Below are 24,903 nucleotides of genomic sequence, written 5' to 3' on the forward strand. Positions count from 1 at the left end.
TTGGCCAAGTAATGTCTCTGCTTTTGAATATGCTATCTAGGTTGGTCATAACTTTCCTTCCAAGGAGTAAGCGTCTTTTAATTTAATGGCTGCAGTCACCATCTGCAGTGATTTTGGAGCCCAGAAAAATAAAGTCTGACACGGTTTCCACTGTTTCCCCATCTATTTCCCATGAAGTGGTGGGACTGGATGCCATGATCTTTGTTTTCTGAATGTTGAGCTTTAAGCCAACTTTTTCATTCCCCACTTTCACTTTCATCAGGAGGCTTTTGAGTTCCTCTTCACTTTCTGCCATAAGGGTGGTGTCATCTGCATATCTGAGGTGATTGATATTTCTCCTGGCAATCTTGATTCCAGCTTGTGTTTCTTCCAGTCCAGCGTTTCTCATGATGTACTCTGCATAGAAGTTAAATAAACAGGGTGACAATATACAGCCTTGACGAACTCCTTTTCCTATTTGGAACCAGTCTGTTGTTCCATGTCCTGTTCTAACTGTTGCTTCCTGACCTGCATACAAATTTCTCAAGAGGCAGATCAGGTGGTCTGGTATTCCCATCTCTTTCAGAATTTTCCACAGTTTATTGTGATGCACATAGTCAAAGGCTTTGGTATAGTCAATAAAGCAGAAATAGATGTTGTTCTGGAACTCTCTTGCTTTTTCCATGATCCAGTGGATGTTGGCAATTTGATCTCTGGTTCCTCTGCCTTTTCTAAAACCAGCTTGAACATTAGGAAGTTCACGGTTCATGTATTGCTGAAGCCTGGCTTGGAGAATTTTGAGCATTACTTTATTAGCGTGTGAGATGAGTGCAATTGTGCGGTAGTTTGAGCATTCTTTGGCATTGCCTTTCTTTGGGATTGCAATGAAAACTGACCTTTTCCAGTCCTGTGGCCACTACTGACTTTTCCAAATTGGCTGGCATATTGAGTGCCGCACTTTCACAGCATCATCTTTCAGGATTTGCAATAGCTCAACTGGAATGCCATCACCTCCACTAGCTTTGTTCGTAGTGATGCTTTCTAAGGCCCACTTGACTTCACATTCCAGGATGTCTGGCTCTAGGTCAGTGATCACACTATCATGATTATCTGGGTCATGAAGATCTTTTTTGTACAGTTCTTCTGTGTATTCTTGCCATCTCGTCTTGATATCTTCTGCTTCTGTTAGGTCCATACCATTTCTGTCCTTTATCAAGCTCATCTTTGCATGAAATGTTCCTTTGGTATCTCTGATTTCCTTGAAGAGATCCCTAGTCTTTCCCATTCTGTTGTTTTCCTCTATTTCTTTGCATTGATCGCTGAGGAAGGCTTTCTTATCTCTTCTTGCTACTCTTTGGAACTCTGAATTCAGATGTTTATATCTTTCCTTTTCTCCTTTGCTTTTCGCTTCTCTTCTTTTCACAGCTATTTGTAAGGCCTCCCCAGACAGCCATTTTGCTGTTTTGCATTTCTTTTCTATGGGGATGGTCTTGATCCCTGTCTCCTGTACAATGTCATGAACCTCATTCCATAGTTCATCAGGCACTCTATCTATCAGATCTAGGCCCTTAAATCTATTTCTCACTTTCACTGTATAATCATAAGGGATTTGATTTAGGTCATATCTGAATGGTCTAGTGGTTTTCCCTACTTTCTTCAATTTAAGTCTGAATTTGTCAATAAGGAGTTCATGGTCTGAGCCACAGTCAGCTCCTGGTCTTGTTTTTGCTGACTGTATAGAACTTCTCCATCTTTGGCTGCAAAGAATATAATCAATCTGATTTTGGTGTTGACCATCTGGTGATGTCCATGTATAGAGTCTTCTCTTGTGTTGTTGGAAGAGGGTGTTTGTTTTGACCAGTGCATTTTCTTGGCAAAACTCTAGTAGTCTTTGCCCTGCTTCATTCCGTATTCCAAGGCCAAATTTGCCTGTTACTCCAGGTGTTTCTTGACTTTCTACTTTTGCATTCCAGTCCCCTATAATGAAAAGGACATCTTTTTTGGGTGTTAGTTCTAAAAGGTCTTGTAGGTCTTCATGAACCGTTCAACTTCAGGTACTTCAGCCTTACTGGTTGAGGCATAGACTTGGATAACTGTAATATTGAATGGTTTGCCTTGGAAATGAACAGAGATCATTCTGTCGTTTTTGAGACTGCATCCAAGTACTGCAATTCGGACTCTTTTGTTGACCATAATGGCCACTCCATTTCTTCTGAGGGATTCCTGCCCGCAGTAGATATAATGTTCATCTGAGTTAAATTCACCCATTCCAGTCCATTTCAGTTTGCTGATTCCTAGAATGTCGACATTCACTCTTGCCATCTCTTGTTTGACCACTTCCAATTTGCCTTGATTCATGGGCCTGACATTCCAGGTTCCTATGCAATATTGCTCTTTACAGCATCAGACCTTGCTTCTATCACCAGTCACATCCACAGCTGGGTATTGTTTTTGCTTTGGCTCCGTCCCTTCATTCTTTCTAGAAAAACCATAGCTTTGACTATATGGACCCTTGTTTCTTTCTTTTTTCATAGAAAACTGGGTAATAATAAATCAGCCTTTCCTGCCAAGAAACCATTTTAAAATGCTTTCCACCCTAACTTATAACCTATTTCACAATACTACTTAAAAAAAAATCTTTGGCAATTTCTAACTTCTCTTTGGAAAAACACCAAAATCTCTACTACCACATCTGACTCTAGCGTCTGCCTGTATCCCAGACTGAGACCTGTCCCACTCTTCCTGCTGCTCTGGAGGTCCTGCCACACTGAGTTTTCTCTCATGGCCAGGCAATCTCCCCACCCAAGACCTATGCACTGTTGTCCTGTCTAATCTACTAGTCCTTCTTTCCTTGTCCTCTCTCATCCTTAAAAATCTAATCCACGTCTTAAGTCTAGAGCTAAGTCTTCAGGGAAGCCTTCTCCCAGACTACAACATGTCCTTCTATTCTACAGGATCAGATCACTGAGCTCTGTTCTTCTCCCACCTCATAACCGAGAGTTCACGTCCCCGTGTGATTATCTGATTACCCACTCATGCTCCAGCAGACCTGTAGATTCCATGATAAGAGGAACCACTCTGTTTTTGCTCACTTCTGTATCTGCCATAACTGCTGGCATCTGAGAAGTTCTGCCAAAGTTTGACGCTTTCACTTAAAAAAAAAAAAAATCTATTCTTGTCAACCTCAATATCCTGATTTATGTACTGCAATGGGACCCAATCATAAATTTTGTTGATCACAATACCTTCACTGAAGTAAACTGGACTTGTACACTGATAAGGAATGCTAGCTTGCAATACAGTGAACAAACTGAGAAGGTAGCAAAACCTAGACAAGGTGTAGAGATGTTTTGTTATACGTAGGTTTTTATTTCAGAGATGTCTCAATCTGGCCTCATTTTGCAGTAATCAGGAACCATAAATGGAAGAAATATAGGGTACTTAAATTGGCTACTATTTATTTTGAAAATCCTATTTATTCTTTCCAAAGGCAAATCTGGGTTTGCATGAAATGGTAAAAACTGGGGCTTCAAGCACCTATAAAACTGAAGCATTCTGGCATTTCCCAGGTGTTCCCTAGTGTGTGTCAGTCTGAGGGAAGGAGAAAGTGTACAAATTCTAAATGACTTTGCAAAGTAGAGATGCTTTGGATATTTTTGAGTCACTACATTATCAACTGCAGCTATCTTTCCAGCTGTGCTGCCATATGGATTTATGAATTCCTGCAGAGTGTTGTTATAACACAACTCCTTTCCAGGGGTTAATTTTGATGGTGAGGATGGTGATAATGTGTTAGCCTGCGACCAGCTGATGTGAGAAAAACAGGGTGTATTGCAGTAAGAAAAGGGAACGAGCATTCTTGCTCCGTACAATGTGGCTGCCCATTGCTTCATCAGCAGCCGGGACCCACCTAAAATATCATCAACAGTCTCCCAACCTGCTTCTGCATTAAATTTGTGACATTTCTTTTAGTTCACAATGTAGGCAGGGTTGGTCCTTCTGTAAAAGGATTACTACTTCATTCGAAATTTTGTATTTATTCTCTATGTTTCAAATACCAAAATTATTAGCGACTATAGCTAACTCACATGAGCATGATGGGTTAAAGAAGCTTTTTGTCTTCACAGTTTGACCTTGATAAATAAACAGCCACTTCATTAAGTCATTTTCTTCTAAATCAGAAGCTATAATCCTACCTTTAGACAAAATGCTACCATCTATTCTTTCGTCAGTAGAAGTGAGCTTCACTTGTGTACATGTATAGTGTTGCCTGGTCTTTGATTTTACCAACTCCCGGTATTTCTTTTCTAAATGTCTAAAAACTAAACCAAATGAGATAAAAAAAGAAGTATATCAGAAAAATGGCCAACTTCATGATGGTACTATCATATTCATAGGATCAGGATCCTTGGCAGTGGTAAATATTCTGCTTGAGACTTCCATTTCTGATCTCCCAACCAGACTCTATTTCCAAATTTCCAGGACTCAGCCAGCATTTCCTCATTCTATGTACTGCACCATTATCCTGCTTAATTCAATGTAAAATCATGATGCACTGACCTGACAAAACACCGATTCATTTCTGAAAATGTATGGAAAGAGCTGCTTGTTTCTTTCTTCAGCTGAAAAGACAAGATTCATATTTCTAACAGGCATTAAAACAAGAATGCTTGCCATATATCCTTCGGTGATTGTCCACTGGATTATTTATGAAATGCTCAGGCAGGTTCATGTTGTTGGAGGATCAGTGTTGATCATTTGTTCTGCTCTGGCTGGTAGCACTCTACTGGGCATATAATGTGCTTTTCACATCTGCAGACTCTTCACAGCCCACCTAGCACCTAGGTTTCCACACAGTATCATCCTTCACTGCTTTTTGGGACAGGATTCCTCTGAAAGGGAACTCTGCATGCAGGTGAGCTTTGTTGAATGATCACAGTCAGCTTTTATGGATCAAATCTCACTTTCCAAATTCCATTTTCTTTTGGTGCTAATGTGTTTGACCCTCACTCTGACAGATGAATGGTTCTCCAGTTCTAAGGATCAAACCTGGAGATAATCACTTTGATTTTTTTTTTTTTAATGTCTGAAAAGAAAATAGAGACATTCTCAACTTGAAGTTAAATCTATCTACAACTATACAGCCTATCATGAAATTAAGTACAGAGTAACTATTATATCAGGAGAGAATCTGGGCAATTAGGGTCATCAGTAATGAACTATAAAATCTTTGATTTTGGCTAAATAAAGAACATGGAAATGTATGTATAAAAGCAAAGAAGAAAAAGAAGAAAAAAATCGTGAGATTTAGTTTTGCTTTCTTTTTTTTTTTTTTTTAAGAACTAAATGATCTTCTCTAGGCTACCAAAGAAATTCAACTAATTGTTATTAAGTGTGTGTGTCCTCAGGTGCTCACCCATGTCCAGCCATTTGTGATCTTATGGACTGCAGCCCGCCAGGCTCCTCAGGCCATGGGACTCTCCAGGCAGAAATACTGGGCTGCTATTAAGAAGCTGAGTCTATTTCTAGGTGTATGGCCTGGGACTTGCTATAGGTGCAAAGACAGTTTAAATATATCTCTTAGGAGAGTCAAAGTACAAAGTGTACAACTACCATGCCTGGGGTGATCTTCTTTGAAAACAGACCAGCAATTCTCTATTACAGGTTAGTTTAAGAAACTGGGGGACTCAGAATTATTTTAAGATCAGGGAATGCTTCTACTGATACAACTCATTTTCTGTACTCCAAAAGTATGCAGTTATTGATATTCGGCATTCAAAAGTATAGTCATGAAACATTCAAGTTGTTTTAAAGAATGGATAGGAAAGTTCAAAGGCACAAAGTACGTCAGTAGCATCAGAGAATATGCTTAACTGATTTTGGAAATAATCAAGATCAGAAATGTTCATCTCAACTCTTCTTGTCACATCTAGTGAAGGAGAAGCTTACCATTCCTCTAAAAATGTGGTGCCTAAGTTCTCCCTTTTGCTTTCCTTATTGATTCCTTCTTTTTTTTAGCATTTAAAAACATTATGGTAAAAGTCACATATATTATTTTAAACATATTTAACTGTATAGTAAGTACAATCACATTGTTGTGCAACACTTTACCATCATCCATCTCTCCAATTTTTCACCTTCCTAAACTGAAACAGTGTCCCCATTAAACCCTAACTCGTCATTTCCCTTCCTCACCACCCCAAACCCCGCCCCTGGTATCCATCACTATACTTTCTGATTCTAGGAATTTGACTATTCTAGGTATCTCATATAAATGGAATCAAACAGTTGAGCTACATTATCTCATGGCTGAGAGAAATGGAGCCTGCATCTGTTGTGGTAAGGACAAATAATCCTAGTGGCCTCTGCTTCCAAACATGAAACACTTCACCAGGCTGTTTAGGTCAGACAAGTTTATAACAAGTAGTCTCTGATCCAGGAGGCTTTTTTCTTCTCAACTGGTGAAACAAAGGAGGTTTAATGAAAGGAGAAAAACCTCATCTTTCAAACTGTTTCACATTTCTCTATGCTGATTAAATCAGCCGGGTGCCGTAACCTTCTCTGATTGACAAAGTGGGAAGAGAAAAAAAAGGGAGGAATCAGCTCATTAAGTTTCAGATTAAAGAATCCAGGTTTGTATTTTTCAAAGAAACATGGTAGAGTCAAGGAGCATCTAACAAGATTGCCTTAAGAATATTTAATACCAGATTTAAAAAAAAAACCCTAGTACTATGGTGCTGATTAACCTATCACTAACTAAATATTAACCTTTCCTCAGTGAATTTCAGTAGATATCTACTCAAATGAATATATAATACTTTGGGCTTAGAAGTGGAATTTGGAATGCATATTCCGTAGAAATAAAATCATAAAAGTTGGTTTCACTGAGTTTGATACATAACATTCTTGAAGGCTAGAATAGCAGTATTATTTCAATGCTGTCCCAATCAGCATTTTAAAGATTATTTCCCAGGGTTCCAGGTCCAGATGTCAGAAAGCTACATATTGCCTTCGTGACAGAATTGCTTCAGAATCACTGGTCTCCAGCAAGGTCAGTCTTAACTTGCTGAGCAGCTGTGGTTCTAAAATTTACTTGCAGGAGATAAGGCACCTCTCAAGTAAGTCACTTTTCAGGTGACATGAAATGGACATCAAAGGGCAGCTACCTCAGTGGTGAACAAACAATAAATACTCAAGGTCCTAAGAATATAATTTATCATTTGTTACTTAAACACCTTAAAAACTGAGCCTACTTTTGGGCACCTTCTCTCAATCCACACACACACCCCAAGACGCCTGAAATGCAATGCCGACCCTTTGTCCTGATATGTGCAGCCATCCATGTCCCCACTAAAACCAGAAAAGGAGATGGTTACAATGCATAGAATGAGACTCTTTTTATGGTTTTTCATGACAATTGAGTGACTGTTAATCTCATAGCCATTTAAAAATTTCAAACTTTACGTTTTTTCAAATTGCCATATAAAATAAGCTGAAGACTATGTTTCCTAGTTTATTTAAAAAATTCTCAGATATCTTTTAAAAACCTTAGCTCCTCTGAGGCCCACTTAATGCTTTGCTTCTTCTAAGGAAATGAATGAACCCCAGATGCATACTGTGCACACTAATGTACAATGCAAAGAATTACAGAGGGCTTGGCCTGAGAAGAGATGATTGGTAGACTTTACCTCAATGTCATGTTACATTTTTAAGAGCAATTTTCAGATGTTAGGAGAATGGCTAAATCAGCATTTTAATAAAGCCACAATGCCAGAGCATGATGAGCTTATGTTAATAATAGATGCATATTCCAGATGAATCTCTTGGAAGAGATATCTGAAAAATATTTGCCTACTTAAAAGTTGCTACATGAATATAAATCAAGAATCATGTTTTCAAAGACAAGCAACATTTCTGAGTTAACCTTAATTTCAAGCTTATGCAAATGAAAAAAATCAAATCAAGCCTAATTAATAAAATCAAGAATGTCTGCATTTTGAATTGTGCAAACTGGTACCACATCTATATCTTTTTATCCTTAAAACACATTGGAGAAGTTTAAAGGGCAAATTGGTCACCTGATGTGAACTGACTCATTAGAAAAGACCCTGATGCTAGGAAAGATTGAAGGCAGGAGGAGAAGGGGATGGCAGAAGATGAGATAGTTGGATGGCATCACCGACTAGAAGGACATGAGTTTGAGCAGGCTCCAGGAGCTGGTGATGGACAGGGAAGCCTGGAGTGCTGCAGTCCATGGGGTCGCAAAGAGTCAGACACAACTGAGAGACTGAACTGAACTGAAAGGGCAAAGATACATTCCATTTGGTTGGCATAATATTGTGTAAGGATTTGTGAGTTCTGCTGGAAACGAAGATGTGGTGTAGGAGAGAGTCTGAAATCTCAGTGAGAGAAAGTAGAGGAATAAGCTGGTAGTGGAGGGACTGCTTCCTAAGGAAGGTGGCTAATTGTCCAAACAACAGAGAGAGAAAATTAGAACCTAGCCAATAACATGTCAGTATCCAAGAAGGTCTGATATAATGAGTGGGCTTGGCAATTATACTACCAGGAGGTCACAGTATCAAAAATAGTGTGTTACGATTTGAGGTTTGCAGCTGGGTAAAAATGGAATCTCCATGTACCGTTGGCTGACACATTAAAGCAAGAGCTAAACTGTCTGGATTGCAATGGAATGGGTTGTCATTTGGAGCTAATACAGATGCACCAGAAAATCTGAAGTTACATAAAATTGGTAAGCATGGGAGCCAGGCTGGGGCAGGAGTGGGGAGTAAGACATGGACAAGGGAACTAGGCACTGTCTGCCTTATCCATTCGGAGAAGGCAATGGCACCCCACTCCAGTACTCTTGCCTGGAAAATCCCATGGACGGAGGAGCCTGGAGGGCTGCAGTCCATGGGGTCGCTGAGGGTCGGACACGACTGAGCAATTTCACTTTCACTTTTCACTTTCATGCATTGGAGAAGGAAATGGCAACCCACTCCAGTGTTCTTGCCTGGAGAATCCCAGGGACGGCGGAGCCTGGTGGGCTGCCATCTATGGGGTCGCACAGAGTCGGACACGATTGAAGTGACTTAGCAGCAGCAGCAGCCTTATCCATTATACATTCTTGACTAGAATGTAGATGTCTTAAAGATTATTCTGGGCATAAAGGAGGCTCATTTCAGGAGATCAAGATTAGTCCTGGCCCAGTGACCTGTCAGCATAGTTTGAACTAATTAAGAAACTGGGTGAGCTGGATTCTGAAGGTGACATCTTGATGCTGGAACTCAAGTACGTGTGGGGAGACAGAAAAACAAGAGGGTTCAGAGCAGTTACATAATTGGCTCAAGTAAGTTAACAGCAGTGCTAGGATTAGAATGTGGGTGTCCTAGTTTCATGCTTCACCCTTGTCCTACAGCAAAGACAAAACATCCAGCTGGAATAACCACGCGGTAGAAAGGCATTGATTTTTTTCAGGCTATAATATTCAAGATATACCTAGATTCAAGCAAATTTCTGAGACCCTGGAGACATTTGCAAATAGAAAGGTCTTGCTGGGACAAGAGCTATTTGATTTTTTAGAGCAGAGACACACATTTTCCACTCAGGCTGCACATTAGAGTCATCTGGAGTGCTATTAAAACTATGAATGTGGGACTTCCCTGGTGGTGCAGTGGTTAAGACTCTGCATTCCCAATGCAGGGGGCTCGGGTTCAATCCCTGGTCAGGGAACTGGATCCCATATGCTACAATTAAACATCCTGCATGCCACAATTAAGAGTTTGCACGCTGCAACTAAAGATTCCATATGCTCCAACTAAAAGAACCCTCAAGCTGCAACAAAGATGAAAGACTGAAGATCCCATGTGCCATAACTAGGACCCAGTGCAGACAAATAAAAAAAAACAAAACAAAACTATTAATGATGCCAGAAGAATCCCTCTCAAAAAATTCAGACTGCATTGATCTGGGATGGAACTCAAAGAATTAATGCATGCAGCATCCAATAACTATTAGTACAGTTGTCTCCTGACTGTAAAAAAAAACATAAAAAATAAAAAAGGGGGTTGCACATTCTAGGGAAAGGTAACTCCTGAACCTGCCATTGATTAATGTGTGACCTCACTTAATCTCTTTGCTTCGATTTTCTTTTCTATAAAACACATGTCTTTACTCCTTATAGGATTACCATGTGGATCCAAAGATAATGCAATGTAAACTAAAGATTATAAACCCCCTAAGGAACTCTACAGACACTGTTACAAAGTCCCTGAGTCTGATGCTGTGTGAATGAGATCTAAGTTCAATGGGGATGCATTCTGTATAAAAGCTTTCAAAGATGACAATTATATTAATAGCTAGTTTCTCTAAAACGCGTTAACAGTGAAAATAATCTCAGAATCACGTGCTTCTCTTTTTTATGCTCTAGGAAGGCATACTTTCTCTAACAATAATGTAGTAAGAGCTGTCCACGTGTAAAATGCTGCTTTCTCATGTGAATACTCAAAAGCCAGCCCTTTCTTAGTTGTTCATTTCTCTTAACAACAAGGACAAAACTGGAGGAAAGCCTGAGGTGATTATATTTTATTCTAAATTCTTTTAAATATGAACTTGATAGAAGAGATGTTCTGCCCTTCTGCTTGGGTTTGATGTGAAAATCAAAGTACTCCACCTCAGCAGGGTGAACCTTGGCTGGTTTTGCAGAAAAGGGATCAAAGTGGGTGGATCTTCAATCTGGTGCTGCCTCAGAGTCCACTGGAACAATGGTTCTGAGGGACCCTGCCCCAGATTTATGGAATCAGAATATCCATGGGAAAAGGCTGGTCACCTGTGGCTCTCCTATGCTGCCCTGGTGATGCTTCTGCTTCCTGCACATCCCTGGACATAAGTGAGGAGTGTAGGGGAATCACAGATATAGGTCAGGGATTCTCAAACTTTAATGTGCATGTAAATCACCTGGAGATTTTGTTAAAATGTGACTTTGGAGACAACAGGCCCTGTGTGGGTCCCAACACTGCCTTTTTAAGAAACTTCAAGGTAAGGAAGATACTTCTGGCCCATGGACCACATTTTGAGGAGTGAGGATCTTGGTGACATATAAAAGGAAGGTGGAAACAAAAACCTCCCTTGGTGAACAGTTCATGGGGATTTCACCCGTGAATAATCTGGTAATTCTAGTATGCTAGGAGGAAGAATCTCAAAGCACCTCACTTCTGTTCCTACTTAATGAGCAGTTGGTTAAAGATCATGAATTCCTGCTGTCAAATGATCTGGGAGTTGATGGAAAGCAAGGTGAAAATTTTGAATCTCCTAAGACTCTATTTCTAATGTGAAGAAGCATCACAGACAACCTCATCATCCACAGCAATTTCTATTTTTTTGGTGTTTGGGTTAAGATTTAATAGTACTGTCTATGCAATGACATCACATCTGAATTTGTACCTATTAACCAAGAGACGACAAAGATGCTATGCATGGTGATTGGTAGAGCACTGGAAATACCTGCTGACTGAAAAACTTCTCAAAGTAGATTAATTGCTGTTCATTTCTGTGGTACCCTAAGAAGGTCTGACACTGCACAGCTTTTGAAATAGGACATACAACATCCTTTACAATGGATTTCATGCCATTACCCAGTATCCCACTGATATAATAAAAGGCTGACTCATTTCCTTTCCTCTGCATGATCTGTTACAATAGAAACTGGGATACCATATGCTGGGCCGCTCAGTATGGCCAGCGGCTCTTGGTGATGCTGCCAGCTTTAAGGTAATCATAGCCTAGAAAAGCAATGAGAGAATCACTGCTGGACAGTTTGCATTGGGGGGTTTCGAGTAATTGGGGCGATTTCATCAGATAATCATTGACTCCACTGCCCCAAACTGATGGATGTCTGCGATGGTCTCATATAACCTTCAAGACCCACTTGGTTGTTGTCTCGCAAATTCCCTTGCCTTGCCTGCTTTGCCCACAGTATTACTGAGCTCACAGTTTCTAATACAGCCCATAATGAGAATATTTATTTCCTTGTCTTTTGCCGTCAAGACTGTCAGGAATGTCAGCACAGCTCAAGAAACTGGATTTCAGAGCTGCTGACTGCTGCCAGCAGAGACAAGCAAATTTCAATGAATGTCTACAGAAATTTTTAATATATTTCTCAGTGGGAAGGGGAGAGTATTCAGGTGCCTCATTGCGGAGAAGCACAGCAGCACTTCGTGTGTTTTGCCTTTCCTAAAGATATCAGTATACCAGGAGGTAGTGAGGTATTTTTTTTTCTCAATATGCTACACGATTAATTTTCAGAGTTGTTGCCATGTGGTGAAAGCTTAACACTGTGAAGGTAGCCTGCAGAAGAAATTAGCAAAATCTTCCGTTCTTATTTTGATCAGATTTTGTACTAAGAGAGCTCTTAGTGTGAATGAACATCACTTTAAATATATGTCCAGTTAACTGTTTTCCTCATATAAAGGACAGGATTCCAGCAATGCAAATCTAGTTTATAGACATATTTAGTCTTTATTTAGCTATTATTATGTAGTGATAGAACTAAAAAGGATCCGAGAGATTTATTTTAATCTCTTCATTTAGAGATCAATGAGTGTTGCATAGATAATTTGAACAGAGTAGTCCAATATCCAATAATGATCTGAAACAGATCCAGGACCAGAACTCATGGCCTGGACTCCACATTTAATGGTTCTCATACTAACTTGGAGAGAAAAAGAAGTCCTAAAGAATAAACCCATTTATTCAGAACACAAAAGTTTCAATTTTGTGTTCTGAAACCAGAAACCCTAACAATTCTATACCCTCCATCGAGACTTGGAGGGGTGCCTGCCTCTTTCACCTGCTTTTGTATTCCTCAGGCCTGAAATGCAAGCCTTGCAGCTGTTTTGCTATTAAATAATTGTTATTTGCAGCTAAAAATGTTAGCTGGGGCATTAGGCGTGAAGGAAAAATTGAAACTTTTGAAGAGAGGACAAAAATAAAATAATGTTTTCAAATTCTCAGTTTAAAATATTTTCTTTTTCAGTCATGAGTAATGCCAAATGGAAAATTAAGGTAATAACAAGGAGGGCAGATATCAAACTTTACCCAGAAAGACCACAAATGGAGTTAATCAGTCTTGTCAACACAAACTGTCATGGAATCCTAATAAATATCACTAACTACTAAGCAGTCAGATTCCCCTTTCAGTCATCATTAGTCCTTTTAGTAGAGACTGTAAGTTGCCTACACAGCATTTCTCCATATTCTCCCTTATTCAAAATTATGACTTCTTTTAGGGCCATCCCGCATCTGTATAAAATACTTGAGTTTTCTCTTTTGCCACTGGGGTGATCAATGCAATAGACATACAAGTCCTTGGGCAAAGCAAACCTTCCATAATACAAAGGCAATTTATAATGGAGAGACAGCTGACATTTGTCCCAGCCTCTTCTCATTTTTACCTTGGAGCATTGCAAACTTGGTGCCTTAGCCATGCCCCGCCCCCTGCTTCATGCCCCGTTCCCAACTCCCCCCAATCCATTAGAAACTTCAGAGAAGAATCAGAGAAAGGGCTTGAGTCCTGGTAGATAACGCCTAAGAAGTAGTGCTAACTTTACACTATATAACTTTGGAAGTCTTGTGTGTGTGAGGATAGCACAAACGTAAGTCCATGGAAGCCAGTGTTAGCTTTGTTTTCAGGGACCTGCAATCAAATGCATTCCTAATCTAGTCACTATGTGTGCTCACAACATCACCCTGGTTCTGTGGTTAACGGACTTTGGTCCTGGGTCTGATCCCTTCACAGACCCACAGTGAGATGAAATGAAGCAAGGCTGTCCTTTAATACAACCAAGTTGGCAGCAGTGCCGGCAATTTACCTACGTGGTTTTAACAAGCAATAGGATTCTGATTTTGATTGACTTAGGTGTCTTTCCCCTTGTGCCAGGTAGACAGCAGCAGGATAGATCATTTGCACAATCTGATATTTTCTTATCCTAATTGTGGGAGGTACTGCCAACGATGCTTCCTCCACACAGAGGGACTTTGGGAATCTCTACAAATGACACTGTCCCCCAAGCTGATGCTCACGGGAGAATGATCAGCAAGCAAAATAGCAACCAGTGAAGTGTGCACATTTTGGTGCACTTAGTTACCTCCAGAATGGGCTGGTGGGCCGCACAGCAGTACCATCCCCTGACCTTGGCGGACAGACACAGTGCTTCTTGTTCTTGGCTTAAAGTTTTCAAGATCTGTTGGGAGAAATAAAGGAAAAGAGGTTTAAAATTTAACGCATTATCAGAAGGTAACATTACTTCAAAAAGAAGGTAAGAGTCTTTACAGCACCCAGATTGGGGAAATTCAACTTAAACTTTTTCTGTGTTATTGTCCCATCCACCTAGATTTTATAGATTTTATAGCTAGACTGTAAGGTAGCCACTTGGCATATGTCCTTATTTAGATAAAAAACAGTTAACATCAAATAAAATTTATAAGTTCAGTTCCTTAGTCACACTAGCTGCATCTTAAGTGCTCAAGGGCTACACGCAGTCAGTGGTTTCCATGCTGGATGGTAGACAGAGAGAGCATGTACATCACTGCTGAAAGCTTCACTAGTACATGTCTGCCTGGGGACACCAAGGCTTCACTGGGCTAAGTGACCTCCCCAGCTTCTATCTGTAATTAAGTATATCACCATTAGGATGCAAATTTGAGTTTTCTGATAATGAGTTGCTCACTTCACAAACCATTTCATTGTATGCAGTTATATTTCTTACTCTATGTGTATCTAGAATATGACTCTCTGTGTCAACACACACACTACATACAGTGTGTAAGTAGACATTTATGTACATATTTACAATTGTTTTAATGTTCCTGGGTATTTTAAAATATTTACAGGGCACTGACCAAGGTTCTATTTGGAATAAAATTTCCCTTTCTCAAGGAGGTCAAATTTCGTTAGAGTTAAGACATTGCAAACCTAAATAGTGCAGCTAGAGTCAGTAAATACAGTTACCAATAGAAATGAGTTAATATAAAAAATATGTCTAATAAAGTGAGATACTATTGTTAAAAAAATATTTTTTTCTTTCATCTTTTCAAATATAAATCCTCTCAAGAACAATTGTTTTAAGTGCTATTTCTTTTCTTTTCTTTTTAGCCTAAAACATTTCATGTAGTAACCTGTTCCTGGATTTGAGGATTATTCTAAGCCAGGTCTGTTCTGTAGGGCTATAAGCCCTGTAGCCATGCAGATCAAACTTCAGTCATATTTATTGACTATTTCCTCCATGCAGGCTATTTTGGCAAGTATTTTATGGTGATTACCTCAAGTGATCCGAACAATAAGAACATGAGTTAAGTACAATTAATGTTTCCATTTTACAGACTAGAAAAGAGAGGCACTAAAATATTTTAAAGGGTAGGTATAACATTAGGAAGTAATGGAGCTAGGAAATAAATCTGGATAGCCTTCCTGGAGTTAAAAGTGGGATGTTTCCGCACTCAGGCTTGGTTTTAGGGATTGCTCACAATGTTAAAGTAATTTATACACATACATGTCTTAATTTACCAGCTGCTTCTGGTGTTAGGCAAATTTTATGCTCATACATTATTGTTTTTTTAAGTATATAAAAATCTGGTTGCCAGCTCAGGGCACAGATGAAATGAGAAGATCGCTTCTGTCTTGTAAGGACTCAAGAGTTCAGTGGGCAGGCCTAACAGATGACATCTAACTGTGGGAACCCAAGACTGCTGAACTTGAGGTGTGCAGAGGGCCACCTGGAGGACACGCATGTACTTAGTGCAAAACAAAACATGACCACAATTTAAGTTACATTTCTCTACCATCTGACCCACTAGGGAAGCCCCAATTTAAGTTACATTTCTCATGTAATAAAATTCTTTTTATTAGGTGAGGCTAGAACATGATTTTTTTTCTTTTCGTTAAAGGAATGGTTTGAGAAGCCTTCAAAATCAAACTATGGATTAAAAGAAAAAAAACTTCATTATGACATTTATATTGTAAACCATTATCCCTAAAAATGGCACTGAATCATCTAAATTATTGCTTCTGCTTACAGGTTCTTAAAATAAGTCATCTATGTTTTTACACAGATGTCTTGTCCAATCTCCAGAGTTGCATGAAAAATTAAGAGCTGATGGGTAACAGAGATCAAATCTTATCCAGGCAAAATCCACCTTGATTCTAACTAGAGGAAGAACATTAAGAAATGGGAGGGAAAGAAAATAAAAAATATATGTGATGATTTTTTTAAACTGTTCTTGTGAAGTGAAAGTAGCTCAGTCAAGTTTCACTCTTTGCATGGACTCTATACAGTCCATGGAATTCTCTAGGCCAGAATACTGGAGTGGGTAGCCTTTTCCTTCTCCAGGGGATTTTCCCACCCTGAGGATAGAACCCAGACCTCCTGCATTGAGGGAGATTCTTTACCAGCTGAGCCACAAGGGAAGCTCTTAAACTGTTCTTATTGAGCTTAAAAGGGACTTCCCTTGTAGATAAAACTGGATTCCTGTTTCTTCGTTTATAGTTTATGAAACAATGAAGTTCCGCAGGATTTGGACAGTTAGAAAAATCACATTAATCTGGTATTTGAGAAAATATTTAGATAAGATTCTTAGCAGTTAACTGAAATAGATTCCAGATGGTAAATACAATAAATGGAAAGATTGCATTTGGACAGATCTGAGTTTGAAAATCACCTCTGCCATATAGTACGCAAGGTTTAATTTTCTCATAAATAACACGAGAGTAAATGTGATTTATTTTAGAATAAGAATGATGGGAAAAGATTAAATGAGTATTAATCATATTTGAAAAGCACAAAACCTTTCATGCTCCAAGTCTGGGGCTTGCTATTTATTTGTCTGTCCACTTCAGAATACTGTAATCCAGTGGCAAATCATATCTCGATTACTTCATTAAGAAAGGGTTTTGGAACAATCCTGGTAGACCAGTGGTTAAGAATCTGCCTGCCAATGTAGGGAACATGGGTTTGATTCTTGGTCCAGGAAGATTCCACATGCCACGGAGCAACAAAGCCTGAACACCACAACTACTGAGCCTGTGCTCTAGAGTCCATATTTTACAAGAAACCACTGCAATGAGAAGCTGATGAAATGCAATGAGCCCCTGCTCACCGCAACTATAGAACGCCAGGGCACAGCAATGAAGACCCAGTACAGCAAAAAGTAAATACATACTTTTCTAAAACAGGGTTTTGAATAACAAATGCACTCCAGTGAGAGTTGAAGGGGCTACTCAAAGTCCACCATATTTATGCACATGTTTAAGAAAACGCTGCCTGTTCATTATTGTTCTGTTCACTTATAACTATCCATTTAGATCCTAATTGCTAGCAGCATGATAATTTTCCAAATTAAAGAACTATGTCTGTGAATATGCAGTTTTTTGAAATTTGGACATGGCCAGGCCTTTCCCAGAAATATTCCCATATATTTTATCTGAGTGTCATTTTATCTACAAAGACTTGGTACTAGATAATGTTCAGAGCAACAAGCATTCCAAGTTAGTTAGAATACTTTATAATGTTCTATCACCATGACTGCAACACTAATAACAATGATTGCATCTACTTGCAAAAATGTATTGAGGTCTGCTAAGAACTTTTCCCCCAGATCTCATTTAATTCCATTATAGATTTAATTCCCAATTAGCAGGTGCTGTAACTGTAGTTCAGAGAAGTTCAGAACCTTCTTCACACACTGAGAAAGTGGCCAGAAGAATACAAACTCATCTTCCTCTCTCCAAAGCCATTGCCACCAAGTACCAGAATCGATCACTTCCCAACTTCCTCCCTGACTTAGTGAAGCCAGTGGGAAAGAGCATTCAAACTAGTTACCTGATATCCTAGGGACAAAGAAAAGTTCAGTGGGATGAATGAATTTTTGCTCCTCAGGGAGTATGTAAGAAAATCCACATTTCAATGCACAAAGCAATGAGTTGGTACATTTGATTTCCAATTTCTATTCCTTTGCTTTTCCTTGTGGATGAGCACTTGATGAGGGGATTTTAAACATCAGGTGCAGAGGATGAAGTGGAACAGGAGAAAACAATCAGAAACCACTGTATTAAAAAGTAGGATTGCTACATAGTAAAGGAGGTAGCTGAACAATGACACTTGGGTGATAGACCTTTCAGCTCTGTGCTGCTAGTTACTAAAGATACGGGTGAATAAACGATGCATACATATGACAAAGAATTAATATCCATGTACCATGGTTTCTGAAAATAAGAATTTTTTCCAGCTTTGAATATGGTTCTTTGACAAGTGAATTATAGACCTTAAAAAACCAAATGGAGTGGCCATACATTTAGATGTTGATTTCATTCATCACCATTTTATAGAAATTTTTTTTCCAGAAATCACAGGCTAAAAATGCATAATTTCATGGCATCTGTGTTTTCCTATCATTTTTTTCTGTGAAAACAACTGTCTTTTATTCTCCTGTAGAATATACTATTAGCACTTTATTTTTACATGAGGCTTTAAAAACTATGCTATTATAGTACTTGAAATGTGTAGCTCATTGATAGCATAGAGGAAGTGCTTTAACAGCTAAATTCCTTGAGAAGTAAACGTGTACAAAGGTCTTGTAGCTGCAACATGAGATAAATAATAAAAGCCTTAATATTCGAAAACATTTAGAATTCAGGCTGCAAAGTAAATCAGAGAGTGAGGGGGAAATATCTCCAGATATTTACTGTTTGGAAAGTTATTTAACATTTAGAGCAGGAGATGAAGTAGTGTGTCTAAAAAATAACAAAACAAAAAAAACAAAAAACACTGGACGGGACTAAAGAAAACAAAATCAAGGATCCAAGATGCTTTTTGAGAAATAGTAACAGATAAGGAAGAGTAACTTTTTTAAGACATCATTAAGGGACTGCCTATCACACATATGAAGAAAGCTGAGCGCCAAAGAATTGATGCTTTTGAACTCTGGTGTTGGAGAAGACTCTTGAGAGTCCCTTGGACTGCAAGGAGATCCAACCAGTCCGTTCTGAAGGAGATCAGCCCTGGGATTTCTTTGGAAGGAATGATGCTAAAGCTGAAACTCCAATACTTTGGCCACCTCATGCAAAGAGTTGACTCATTGGAAAAGACTCTGATGCTGGGAGGGATTGGGGGCAGGAGGAGAAGGGGATGACAGAGGATGAGACGGCTGGATGGCATCACCGACTCCATGGATGTGAGTTTGAGTGAACTCCGGGAGTTGGTGATGGACAGGGAGGCCTGGCTTGCTGCGGTTCATGGGGTTCCAAAGAGTCAGACATGACTTGGCAACTGTAGTATCACACATATGAACAGAAAGACTTAACGCCATCCATAGGGTAGGACCACCCACAGAAGAGCATAAGTTTAGTTTTAAAATGACGAGGAAAGATTAATGATAGTAGCATATAATATGGTTTATCAAGAATCCACAGAGGAGCAGAAGAAAAGTAAAGTGGAAAAATGTACAGTGAACCATGTAAGTAACGTACATATTTTTAATGCATATATCATTATTAATAATAATTATATTATTATAATTATTGCTTACTCCAATTTTGAAAGAAGCAATCAATAAAAAGAATCAATGTCAGCTTGGGAAAATGGTCAAGGGATACATTTGTTTTGAATATAATTCCCATAATGATGATTGTGTCATTTATTTCAAAATGAAGTATTTTGGGGATATAACTTTAAAAACCAGTTGTCATGTAGCATATTTAAAATTGTGTCTTGACTCTGTCATTTGCCCCTTGAATGTTTTACATGTGTGGATGCACATCTGCATGGCTTCCTGGATGACTGGGACTAAGACTGATAATATGTCAAACTTTACAGAAACCTTATGAATTGCAAAGTCCCATTTTTGACATCCTTTCCACACAAAAAGAAGGAAGAAACCATTAGTGAGACTGGCATGGTTGACCTGGTCTAGCTGTGAGAGTGTATTTAGCAAGAGGAAGAGTTATTGCATGGTTTAACACATTGGCTCTGGAGTGAGGAGGACCTGAGCATGAACTCGGCTCTTTCAACTCTTCAGCTATATGATGTAGGTGAATTAACTTCAGTTTCTTCATTTTGAATATCAGGACAATAATTCCTATCTCATAGCACTCCTTTAGAGACTAAGATTATGAATGTAAAGCACTTCACACAATAATTGGCCCCCAGTCAGCGGTCTATGGATGTTTGCACTAGCAATCTCATTTCTCAGCATCACAGGAAGGTCCACAGAAAGGGACACGTGGGTGACCGAGTGATTCCACCTTTCACCAGATAAAGTAACAGAGTAGGTAGGTCAATCACACTGTGCAAAATAAGCTAAGACTTAAAATACCTCTTCTTTGGCTGGTCTGTTTTCAACTCTAGACTGGTGCTGAAGTGAGCCAGATGCCTTATATTTTCAAGTACATGGATTATATTCTTCATGTGACTTACAATGAAGATATACTCACATACACTGAATTCAGATAATTTTCCTTAAAGAACTTCCTATGATGATACCTTCTGAGGCAGCTAGTGTTATCTTTTCATGCTAAGTTTGGAAATACCATTTTCCAAACACTAAAAACTAATGTCTGTGTACCTTTTTAAAGGGTACAAAATATTGTCATTTTAAAACAGAAATAAAAGATGACACATTATGCTATTTGCTAGCCATATAAATTTACTCATTGAGCTTAAAATTTTAGGAGTTTACACTGCACACTAGTTGAAAATAGGATGGATGAAAATGGAACTTGAATATAGACAGACAGACAGATAGATATGCTTGTCAGTATCTTGTTTTTCCTGATGTCATTAATTTTTCTATTTGTTCAGCCAACCTTCAGCAAATATTTTTTGAGTTCCTCTTTTGCTCCAAGTATTGATGTCAGCCATTTTCTCTCTCCAAGAACTAAGTAAACAGTCAAAAATATGTATAATACATGCCGAAGATTTGATATTAAATAACCTCATTTGTTGGCAGCTTAAAGTAAGGTACCAAAATCTGATTCTGGGTAGTGGTTTGACATTGAGAAGAAAAGCCAATCTCTTTCCAAGAGACCTTTGTATAGATAACAAAGAACCTTATTAATATTCCTAAGTTAATGTATACTCATTTTACAAATGACTCAGCCATAGAAATAGCTCATGACGGTTCTTTCATAGCCCAAGGCTACTGCTATGGACATCACTATGAAAATCCTTAGAGCACTTGTTTCAAAGTTAAAAATGAAAACTAGAGGGTGCTCTCTCAATCAGGGGCTGATTCCAACCCTCACAATGTACTCCCTCCAAATATCTGAATTTTATTCTCACTCTCATTAGTCATAGCAGATGAAAGTCTATAATTTAGGGATTACTTTGGGATTATAGAAATGCCATCTTAGAACCAGAAATGACTGCAAGTGTATTTCCTTGCTATTAGTCACTTACAGTGAAGAATGAATTAATTCATTAAGATTACTTCCTCTTAAATAAATAGGAGCAGTACAGATTCTTTGAATATGAGTTTTGATTGACCATAAAAGAAACAAAGAAAATGTAATCTAAGAAATATTGGGGAAGGAAAAGTAGGGCTGAGAAACCTCAAAGAAGGATTAAAGACTTAAAAATACTCTTAAATTTGATTTTCTTCATAGGTGCTTTTTACTGAAAGAAATAGTTATGTATCAACAAAACTGTCTATAAAAAATACTAGTTTCTCACTCAATATTATCTGTTTTATTTTTTGTAGAAGAGCTGAAAAGGAAAATGGGGACAAATACAGGATGGGAAAGATGTGTGCAGTTTGGCAAAGACAACTTTGTCCGGGATCAGCAATTCTGCATTTAGCAGGAGGTTACTCTCCTCTTTCTCTTCTTGCAACACATCACTGCAGCACTTTTTCCTTCCAGTAACTAAACCTAGGCAAGACCTTAAAATAGGGTAATCAATGTTATGTGTTAAGGAGGCTTCTGTGGGCTGATCTGGAAATTGATACAACTTGTAAATATTAACTCTTTAGGAAGAAATGTAAGTTCAATTTCAACTAGCTTATACAAAAAACACAATTTCTCATTTGCTGTTTATTCATTCATTAAAACCCAACAACATTTCTACGAGGGAAATATTATTACTAATCCACTTTATACAAATAAATAAAATCCACATGCAAGATTACAGTTCTAGTATAAGGAAGAGTATGGATTAGAACCCAGGTTTTCTTTGACCCCCAAGTTCTCTATTCCATATTGAATTAAACATCAGGAATGAAACCAATACTTGCTGATATTCCAACTATTTGAGATTTTTAACTTTTTCACCCCTCTGCTATTATTTTCTTGACTTTATAAGAAAATAAAGGTTGTTTTGCTGCCCCTTTTTCTGTAAGTTTGTGGCTATCCTGATAGCTATTTTTATTTCTTACTTTGGAGTTTTTCTTTCCTCATTTCTTTGACACGCTCTATTTTATCTAGATTTCCATGCTATTTAAGAGGCCTAAGAACAACCCAATTTAAGCTGCTTAAATTTCCCCGCGTGTTCCATACAAGTACACACCTACCTACCTCATGAGGTTGCTGTGATGAGTACAACCTGGCATCGTAAGTACTGTTGTTCTCCTTCAGAGACAGGTGCCCTAAAACACAAGCTATTATTATAGCATTTTTCTCTACAGGAGCTCATCTCTTTTTCGCATATCATCCTGACTCAGGAGTGTTAATGGTTAGGCAGCTGCATTCTCTATCTTTGGTTTCATACTTACACAACACAAAGAGAAACAAAAATTTCCAGAACAGCATCTGGCCTAGTAAATTTAAGAACAAAATACAGACTCTTTACTGAGCTCTACAATGACCTTTAGGGATCTGGTCCCTATCCAGACCCCCAGTTTCAGCCTCTGCTATGTTCCCCCTTTTTATTTATATGGTAACAACCACGTTTTGCTTCTGTTCTTCAACATCTTAAGGCTAATCCTATTTCAGGACCTCTAAACTTGCTGCTATTGTCTTGGATGCTCTCTACCCATCTTTTGGCTTATTATGCTCATTCTCCAGGACTCAACTCAAATGTCACCTCCTCAGAGGAGCCTTCCCTGACTGTTTTATGTGACATAGCCCTCCAACCCAGTTCCACTGTCCATCACATCACCTCTTTATTCTGTCTTTCATAGTAATCATCACCAGCATCTGCAATTACTTTGTTCATTAATATACCGTTTGGTTTACAGTCCCGCCTACCCCTCCTCCCCCGCCCCACAAAAAGAAATAACAATAAGGCTCAATAGTGGCAGGAATCTTTACAGTCTTTATCAGGCTACATGCTATATGCACAGTGCCTAAAGCATGTCTGACACAGATGGGGTACTTAGTATCTGTCGAGCACCATTCTCCATCATGTTTCACACACTGAGGTGGTATGCAGGAGATGTGCTGGAGTAGGGTGAATCTTCTTGTATTTGTCCACATGACACACTGTCTTACAGCATCCTGGCTATGGAAGGACCTTTGTGTGCTTAATGACCAGGGATGCTCAAAAGATAACTTTGAGAAAAGGTCTTTAATCAATGGTGCCAAGCCACCTACACTGCCTTAAAATGAAAGTCTAGAGACACCCTAAGATAGGAATACAATCAGCATATGAAACAAATGCACTGCTTGACCAAAAACAAGAAACATCTTCTCACCCACTGACACCTGCCCCAAGGAATACCTGAGATGAGGAAAACATGAAAGGACATTATACAGATGGCATGCGCCTGTTGGTCTTTGTAATCAGGACTGTTATTAGCTAGTTGGGGATATAGCCTACAATTATCTGTTCTTCATCTAGTGACAGTGCTTTCACTTGACAGACTTATCATTACAGTTCCTTTTTTTTTTTTTTGATCATTATAGTTTTGGCATAAAGAAACATGAATCTCCATTTTGAACTTCTACTTTATGGGCTTTTATTCTCCCCTCTGAAAATTAAAATTAGCAAGTTGTAATTCACTGTCCCAGTCTTCCTAATAAACGAGCAACCCTAGAGGGCAAGTCAGAGATGCCCAAGTAACAGAATAAATATTCTCAGAAGAAATGCTGAAAAGGCACTGTATCAAGAGGCCATCATAAAGTCACTAATCTACAGGAAAAACCTTGGGGGTGAGCTAGATGAAGATATACAGGCCACTGGCCATGATAAAAATCCAGAGGCCACAATTCTACCAGCCACACTATCGATCATGAAGAACCTCACTTTAAAGTGAAGAGAAATGGCTTCACTTCCGACTTCTTCATTCCATTTATTTTCTTTTACTAAGTTCTCAGAGGTACAAGCCTGAGCAATGAGATGGCTACCAAATTTGCCTAACACTTTGGGGCAGTGGATAATAATCTCTGAAGGAAGAGAGGCAGTTTCTCCTTGCTTGATCATAAATAAAACTAGGAAGACACTCATATCGTTAAACTGTCTCTTGCACGTGTGTTCAACTGCTCAGTCGTGTCCAACTCTTGTGACCCCATGGACTTAGCCTGGCAGGCTCCTCTGTCCATGGGACTTCCTAGGCAAGAATATTGGAATGGGTTGCCATTTCCTTTTTCAGGGGATCTTCATGATCTAGGGATCAAGCCTGAATTTCCAGTGTCCCCTGCATCAGCAGGCAGATTCTTTATCACTGAGCCATCTGGGAAGTCCAAATTGTATCTTAATTCTATCCAAAAAATACACATTTTCCCCAAGCAGCTTGGGAGGAACTTACTCTATTAACTTTAAAGGGCGAGGTAAACTTTATCAGTACTTCTTGATACCCGTGCTCTGCAGAAAGTTTTGCTCTCAAAACAAATAGAAGACTCCTCACTATACACTCAGTTTTGGACTTCTGAAATAATTAAATAGGGATTGGTCACTCATAAAAGAAAATGCCAGTCATGCTTAAATTCACTGCTCCTAAGAAATT

At 38.8% G+C, this 24,903-nt stretch overlaps 1 protein-coding gene across 3 annotated transcripts in view; it reads right to left on the bottom strand.

The window, feature by feature from the left end:
• CNTN4 (contactin 4) overlaps positions 1-24,903 on the bottom strand; it is a 1,023,537-nt gene that overhangs the window by 260,381 nt on the left and 738,253 nt on the right. For all 3 annotated transcript variants that reach the window (XM_025272522.3, XM_025272516.3, XM_025272517.3), the window contains one exon: positions 14,121-14,216. In XM_025272522.3, coding sequence (XP_025128307.2) covers positions 14,121-14,216 — 96 coding nt within the window. The remainder of the gene's footprint in view (positions 1-14,120; positions 14,217-24,903) is intronic.

Source organism: Bubalus bubalis, chromosome 21, assembly GCF_019923935.1.
Source record: "Bubalus bubalis isolate 160015118507 breed Murrah chromosome 21, NDDB_SH_1, whole genome shotgun sequence".
Classification (NCBI taxonomy): domain Eukaryota; kingdom Metazoa; phylum Chordata; class Mammalia; order Artiodactyla; family Bovidae; genus Bubalus; species Bubalus bubalis.